At 35.1% G+C, this 8,820-nt stretch overlaps 1 protein-coding gene across 1 annotated transcript; it reads right to left on the reverse strand.

Annotated features, from left to right (window-relative positions):
• On the reverse strand, positions 4,443-6,388 carry LOC105158198 (probable S-adenosylmethionine-dependent methyltransferase At5g38100). Its single transcript, XM_011074858.2, has 2 exons — positions 5,760-6,388; positions 4,443-4,838 (listed from the first exon to the last, which is right to left on the reverse strand). The coding sequence occupies exons 1-2, from the start codon at positions 6,267-6,269 to the stop codon at positions 4,500-4,502; spliced, it is 849 nt and encodes a 282-aa protein (XP_011073160.1). The 5' UTR covers positions 6,270-6,388; the 3' UTR covers positions 4,443-4,499.

Here is an 8,820-nt window from a genome sequence, read left to right on the forward strand (position 1 = left end):
AAATATAAATATGATGGGAGATTCTAACTTGTTGAAATAGCAAATCAAGAGAGTGAAGATCTGTACAAAACTGATTTCAGGAGCAAAAATGATTTCTGTATTTCTCGGCCAAGCAACAGCCATAGCCAATGTTTAAATACAGAAAAATGACAGAAAACAGAAAATAAACAAACTCCTGAACAAATTAACTGGTTGTACACGTAAGCACCAAATGCCTAGTCAATAACTTATAAAAGTGCTATATCAAAAAACATAATCACAAAGAACGCTTCTTCTTCACAGAAATGGAGCTTGCTCTGTTCTGCTTCAATTCTGCTGCAATGTTGTTGCCAAGTTAACCAGGATGCCATTCACGATTCCTTCCTCAACACCCCCCCCCCCCACAAGGTGGACTTGTAAATTCAAGGAACAAGCCCATCTTGCCAAGTAAGCTAGAGAAGCTGCAATGTGAGAGTGATTTAGTGAACAAGTCTGCAAGTTGTTCATGACTGCGCACGAAAACGGGAAGGAGAAAACCAGCCTTGTAGCAATTGCGCACTATATGACAATCAATGTCAAGGTGCTTCATTCGCTCATGAAAAACAGGATTGGCCATAATGTGCAAGGCCACTTGATTATCACAACGAAGAGGAATAGGATTAGAGACAAAAATCCCAAAATCGCGAAGAAGGTAGCTTAGCCACTGCAGCTCACAAGTTGTCGCAGCAATGCTGCGATATTCAGCCTCGGCTGAGGAGCGGGAGACTGTACACTGCTTCTTAGTCTTCCAAGAAACGAGGGCAGGACCAAGAAAAATTGCAAATCCAGTGAGAGAGTGACGTGAATCAGAGCATGCGGCCCAATCAGAGTCACAAAACGCTTGAAGCCGAAGTGAATTAGAAGAAGGATAGAACAGGCCTATATCTAGACAACCCTTCAGATATCTTACCAAATGTAAAGCGGCTCGCCAATGTGAACCACAGGGGCGTTGAAGGAATTGACTCAATTGTTGCACCCCATGAGAAATATCTAGCCGTGTAAAGGAAAGATAAAACAGTCGACCAACAAGACGACGATAAGGTTCGGGATCATCGAGCATATGTTTTGAATCAAAACGAAACTTAATCCCAAGGGGCAGTGGAGTGGTTGCAGGCTTCCCTTGTTGTAAGCCACAATCATGAATAATATCACCAATGTACTTAGACTGCGTTATAGAAGTTCCAGCCTCTGAACGTGCAATCTACAACCCCAAAAAATAACGAGCAGATCCAAGGTCTTTTATGGTAAAGAGGGAGTGAAGATGCAACTTCACCTGGGATATGAGACTGATATCAGGCGCCATAATTAGGACGTCGTCCACATATACCAGCAGCCCAATGAAACCAGAAGCTAGCTTCTTAAAGAACAAGCAATGATCGTGTGCGGATTGCTGAAAACCAAAATCCTCGAAACTACGTGTGAATTCCAAGTTCCACTGGCATGAAGCTTGCTTCAAGCCGTACAAGGATCGTTTAAGAAGACAAGCATGACCTGCTGCAATAGAATACCCCTGAGGTGCTGTCATGTAAAGCTCTTCATCAAGGTGGCCATGAAGGAAGGCGTTGTTGATGTCGACTTGATGAAGAGGCCATTGGAAGGCAGTAGCAAGTGCAAAAAATAAACACACTGTAACAGCCTTGGCCACGGGAGAGAAACGATCCGTGTAATCAATCCCTTCTTCCTGTGTATAGCCCTTAGCCACAAGCCTCGCCTTATAGCGTTCGACTGAGCCATCCTCCCGTAACTTTATTTTGTAAACCCATTTGCAGCCAATAAGGTGCTTTCCTTAAGGCAAAGGAACAACTGTCCAAGTCTGGTTCTTTTCTAAGGCCTTCAACTCCAAGTTCATAGCGTCAACCCATTCAGGTATGGATGAAGCCTCCTTATAATTCTTTGGTTCCTGCAAAACAGAAAGTGAAGCAACGAATCCCATATATGCAGCACTGTAAGAAGTAATGATGGGAGCTGAAGAAGGACTAGAAAGATGACATACAAAGTCATTTAACCATGAAGGTTTATGATGCTGACGTTGGGACTGGCGAATTAGAGGAGGAGAAGGAGTAGTGGTGGATTGTGGAGAAGGAGGGGATGGAGAAATGGATGAGTTATCAGTGGAGTTTGGCAGAATGTCATCTGCGTTATCGGCAGATAGAGGGATAAGACGCAAAGGTGCTTCAGCAGAGGAAGCTTGTATGGAGGCAAATGGGAATATATGTTCGTGGAATTGCATATTTCTAGAGACGAAAACAGTTTCGGATTCAAGATCAAAGACCTTATATGCCTTTTGGTTAGGGGGATAGCCTATGAAGACGCATCTAGAGTTGCGTTTGTCAAATTTAGAGACATGTTGTTCAGGTTTCATCGCATAACAAAGACATCCAACTGTTCGTAAATGTGAATAAGAGGGAATCCTTTCATAGAGCAATTCATAGGGGTGTATGCCAATTGAGAACGGCTCAAGGAAATCAGTTTATTAGATAGGTAGCTGATAAGATAGCTTCACCCCAAAACCGACAAGGGAAGGAAGCTTGAAACATTATTGAACGAGCAATTTCCAAGAGTGATCTGTGCTTGCGCTCTACAACTCCATTTTGTTGTGGAGTGTAGGCACAACTACGTTGGTGAATTATTCCTGAATCAACAAGATAAGATTGGAAAGAAGAGCTAAGAAACTCGGCACCATTATCTGTTCGGATTGACTGCACTTTAGTATTGAATTGGGTGGCAACAAGATTACGGAATTGTTGGAAAAGTTCTAGACACTGACTCTTGTATTTCATTAGAAAAGTCCACGTTGAAAGGCTAAAATCATCCACTATTGTCAAGAAAAAATGACAACTAGAAATAGTAGCCTCTCTATATGGCCCCCAAATGTCAAGGTGAACAAGAGCAAAAATATTTGTTGATTTAATCGAACTAGATTCGAAAGGAAGTTTATGCATCTTAGCCAAAGGACAAATTTCACAAGGATTTCTACTATATTCAACTGTTGGTAAATTAGCAATATGCTTCATAGATTTTGTGGACAGATGCCCAAGCCATTTATGCCACAGGTCCCCATGGTTACCACTATGAGTACAAGAAGATGAATTACAAATGTAATTTAAGGACTGTGTGTTGCCTTCTACAAGAGATGATTCTAGTATATATAGATTCTTAATCAAGTGCCCTGTTGCCACAACCTTATTAGTCTCCAGGTCCTGCAGGGTGCAAATGGAATTTAGAAATCGGAATTCAAAAGCTGAAGATGCACATAATTGTCTTACAGATAGAAGATTAACCGAGAAAGCAGGGATATGAAGCACTTGTGTGAGAATGAGTTTAGGAGAGATGCGTACTGAACCTACATGAGAGACAGAATGAGTAATTCCATTTGGTAAGTGGATGATTAGAGGTGAAGTGAGGTTACTGTAGGAATCAAACAATTGAATCGCTGCACAAATGTGACTCGTAGCGCCACTATCTATAATTCAGTTACTATGAATTACAGAAGGAGAAACGGTACTGTTACCTGCGAAATTATCCATCTGAGCATAATTCACTTTGAGAGGATCAAGAGGTAATTCATCCTCCATAATTTTCTTAACCTTTGTCCGAATCATATCAGCAATATTCGAAAGATTTCCCTCAGTTGAAGCAGGTTTATAGTCAGTAGAAATCAAAGTAGTGTAACCTCTGCCTTTACCCCCTACTTTCTTCCTTTGATCCATCATCTCCTTATACCAGTCTGGCACACCGTTTACTTTGAAACATGTATCTCTGGAATGGCCTGTTCTTTTGCAGTGCTCACATATTATATTCCGCTTGTCTATCATCGGTTTCTTCTTGAATGATTGGGCCTTTACTTGAAATGCACTCCCATTGTTAACATCTATGTCATTGTTGTTTCAACCCTGAGAAGCATGGAGTAGGCTTTAGTAATAGAAGGTAACGGATCTAACAGAAGGATTTGGCTGCGTGATTGGTCAAATACATTGCTCAACCCTACAAGAAACTGCATCAGTTGATTCGAGGCCATGTTATCTGCAATGGCTTTATTCATCCCACATGTGCATCCAGAACAAACACATTTAGGTGTAGGGGATAAACATACAAGTTCGTCCCATAATTTCACTTCAATTTTAGTTCTTTAATCCAATTTTGACCAATTTTACCCCTACACAACTTTTCAAGAGAAATTTTGGTTCATATATATTAATTTTTACATCTCGTAGTTAATACTCTCTAGAATGATATAAGAGACTAGATTTATTAAAAGAATATTTGTTATATTACTCTTATAGCATTAGGATGGACTATTAGTCTTTATCATCAAAATGACAAAAGAGTTATAAATTAAGCTAAAGTACCAAATCTACACAAAATTAATAGATAAAAGGATTGAATTTAATATTGCCAAAATAAAGATAGGTTTTTTTGCTCCGCAAACATAATTATAAAATTCCATTCAACATCCAATCCAAAAAAGACAAATGGGCAAATCATTTACGCTTCAAGACAACAAAAAGTTGAGTGGATTCCGGGTAACTTGACTTCAAAAACTCAGAAATTTCTCCACATTTTGCCAAAGCCTTGTCGAACATTTTGTCCACAACAGCGTCTCCAAAGTGTTTGGTGAAGACTGCTTCCATCCCAGCTCTCATGTGCATTATCACCCGGTGAACGTCTATTGGTTCATCAACCTTCGACCTGGGGTTTGTGAGCTCAATCCTCTTGATGCTGAAACAGCCGTTCTTCTCTATCAATTTTGTCATCTCTCCAACACTTGGAGCGTATATCGGCAGGTTGAATTCGTCTATTTCAGCTTTGTCAATAATTCCCTGATAAAAAGAGAAGGCAGAAGAAACTCAGAAACAATACTTTAAAAAACAATTTTTTCGTACTTTTAAATAACTATGTGTAATCTGAAAATCACATGGTATATCAATATTAATTGTCGCAGTAAAAATTTTTTGAGTAGTTATTCCACTTTTGGAATGTTTTTAGCTATAATCAAAATATTTTCAGTGATTTTTGCTTGAATTTCATATTAATAGTATTCGCCACAATTTTTTATTTTTGACTATAGTAATCTATCATTACTAGAAAAAGAATTATTATTTGCCACAATATTAATGATTATGGTGAACCATGGTAAATAACTATTATTAACCATAGTTAAATAAAATCGATGTAAGAAATTAATTTTCCACCATGAAAAAATTATTTGTCACAACTAAAAGACATGGTAAAAACAAAAGTCAATGCAAATATTTTAGCCATCTTCACAAAAACCACGGCCAACATCCGTTGCGTGAACATGATCAATGACTATATATTATTAATTATGAGAATTAATCATGATTAAATATATTTCTTGTACACAGCACAATAAATCATAATTCTTGCTTTATGATTGGATTTGGTATGCATGTAAAATAGGTATTATCACAAATTTGAAAGAAAGAGTTGTTTATAATTATCATATTCTTTGTTATTTCTTTTCACTTGTATAAAAGATACCAACAGGTATTAAAAATGCACCATATTCACATGAAAGTCCAAAATTCACACTATTTTTCTTACTTTTTTTATTTTTGAAATAATCGTAACATAATAATTTTGGAAGCAATAATGCATACATGAACCCTTATCTTTTTCTTTTTATATATAATTAAAAAATTACAGTAAATTATGTCGTCTTTTACAGGGAGGAGACGGTGGAGATCTTTTATCGAGCGAGAGAGCATTATTGTACTAACCTCACTAGCCAAATCCATGAGGCTGGATGCAAGAAAATCGAGGAGAACACCAAAGAGTTGCTGCGAGTGGCAAACCCCTTCAGGAGTTCCAGGCATGATCAGAACCATCAGCCCTCCTTCCACAATCTCATCTGCTCTCGCCTTCATAAAAACCCCCATATCCTTCTCAAACTGATCCCCATACGCTCTCGCCACATCTCCGGACGACCCCGTGTAGTGAATTCTCCCCTCATTCCACGCCGCCGATTTTCTGTCACATACCCCTTCCGGCACCCTTGAAAGCCACTGCAGGGCATACGATGAGTGCGCCAGACTGATCGAAGCCCGCGGGAAAAGCCGGCCGTGGAACGAACCTGGCGCCGCAGCCGCATAGTACCGCCTGTCGGACGGGAACGAGGCGAACAGCGTGTTGAAGTCGTTGGCAGTGTGGTCGTTGAAGAAAACCTGGAAATCGATGTTTCCAGGGTCCAGGCCCTGGAGAGAACACTTGTTTTCCACAGCTTGTATCATGTTTTGCACGGCGATGAAAGTGTTTGGCCCGACGGACGAAATGAAATCCACTATGCGGAACGTGTTGGAGACGGAGAGCAGGTTTTCTGTGTCAAGTTTGTCAAGAATTGCCTTTTGGATCGTTTGCAGAATAGAATCTGTAGCTTGTTTCTGCAAATTAGTGGCCCAAAAAATTTAATATGATTTTTTGTTATAATTAATTATTCAATCAAAAGTAAAAATTTATGGCAAATATTAATTAATAAATTACGATCAAAATTTAAATTTTTGAATTGCTTTTGTTTGACCATAGTTTTCTATATATATATATATATATAGTAGTTAGGGTTGAAATATAAACTAAATTTTCGATACATAAATTGATAAATGAGAACTTGTTTGAACTCGATTATTTGAATTTAACAAACTAAACTTGAACACAATTTTTTGTTCGTTAAACTTTCAAACTCAACTCGAACTCGATTCGATAATAGAAAAATAGTATAATATAATTAAAATATCAAATTACTCAAGCTCGATTTTTATTTGATTCAATTAAAACTTGATTAGATCAATACTCAAATTAAATTCAAACACAATTTTTTAAGCTCGATATATAATAACTCAAATAAGTTTGAACAATGATTTATTCAACTTGCCTCGAATCATTTACCGCCTTAATTACAAAGAATAATCCAACTTTTCTTTTCACAGTGTTAAATTTGGTAAAAAGAAATTTAATCGAAAATGTAGAAACAAGAGAACAAAAGTGTCTGAAAACATATATATATATATATATATATATATATATATATATATATATATATATATATATATATATATATATATATATATATATATATATATATATATATATATATATATATATATATATATATATATATTATAGTTGCTTGAGTCAGTTTTGAAACGCTGCACATGGCCAGAGATGAAGACATTTGAATTAAGACGCAAAAGTCCAATTTGGCTGGTGAATGAAGTCAAAGAATGTTATTTATTTATTTTTTTTCCAACAAGATTAGGTGAGAAAGATTCTTATTAGTGCCTACGTTTCATGAAATTAACACAAGAAGAATTATAATAGTTAACTATAATTCATTGTCATGATTAACAACAAATAGTTATAACAAATAGATATTGACTACGGTCACTCAACGGTTGTTGGTCGTGATTTTTGCGAGGGTGGCTAAAATATTTATTATGGCTAAAAGCCATGGTAAATGTTTTGACCATGACTCTTAAACGTGACAACTAATTTTTTCATGGTGGAAAAGTTAGTGTTTTGTATCGATTTTATTCAACCGTAGCTAATAAAGTCATTTACCATAGTTTTTAGCCAGAGCTACTAATATTGTAGCCAATAGTAATTATTTTTTTTTTCTAGTATAAGCATCCGTTTGCTCTGCATTTAAAGTGCAAACGTAACTTTTTTATACCGTTCGATTGGTCTTTCTTTTGATAATTAATTTTGAAATTAAATTTTATCCAAATTATGTTTTGATAAAAATTATAATTTGTATTTTAATCCAAATGACAGTTATTTTATTATCTAATTATCCATTTTATTATGTGTGTTAAAATAATAATTTGATTTCTTCAAATTAATCCTAAAAAATAAGATTAATTTTGAAATTTAACTATAAGTTGTATTTGTATATTCCATTAAAAATTGTGAATTCAATTATTATAATTACATTTTTTAAAAATTAATTATTCCAAATTCAATTCTCCCTTAATTAATTATAAAATTACCGGGCAAAACTGAGTCTAATTATTCAATTCTATCAGGCGATTTTTACATGGAGGGATGGGTTGGGTGTGATAGAGAGATAAAATTAAATAAAAGATAGAATACCAACTTGTAATAAAATACTTAGATGACATTGTGTTGACTATGTTTTTGTAGTTGACAACGTATTATTGTTAAGTATACTAGTACGTTGTAGTAAGCTGCCTCCACGTGCACATAATAAATAATTTTTTTTATATTTTAAAATATATTATATATAATAATAAAATATATAAATTAATATATCACATTTTAATAAATTTATAAATAAAATAAATAAATTTAACTTAAATATATTATCGACAAAAAAAAAAGTTTCGCAAGTGTCACAAATCGTCGTTTGTGAATGAAAAAATATCTTTCTTTTATTATATTAGTATAGATATATAGATGAGAAGAAGAATTTGAGTAGGGTGGTTGAAAAATATATAAGGAATATTTTTGGAAAATATTAAATATTAGTATTATAGTGTAAGTAACCGTCATTTATGAGTAAAAATAGTATAGATAAAAAGATGGAAATAAAATAGCTGTCATAATTATTTGTTTGGCTTTTCTTTTCATGTTTTTCCTTCTCGGCATATATATATATAAGAATAAATTACAACAATTTTTTCTGATATTTAGTATAATTATAAATATATTCTCGTTATTTGAAAAAATACCAATACCCTCTTGATTTTAACGGCTGGCTAACAATTAGTCCATCCCATTATCTCCATTATATTTCCACACATTTTTTGTGGTGAATTAACTAAAATG

This window comes from Sesamum indicum, linkage group LG3 (genome assembly GCF_000512975.1).
Source record: "Sesamum indicum cultivar Zhongzhi No. 13 linkage group LG3, S_indicum_v1.0, whole genome shotgun sequence".
Lineage (NCBI taxonomy): Eukaryota > Viridiplantae > Streptophyta > Magnoliopsida > Lamiales > Pedaliaceae > Sesamum > Sesamum indicum.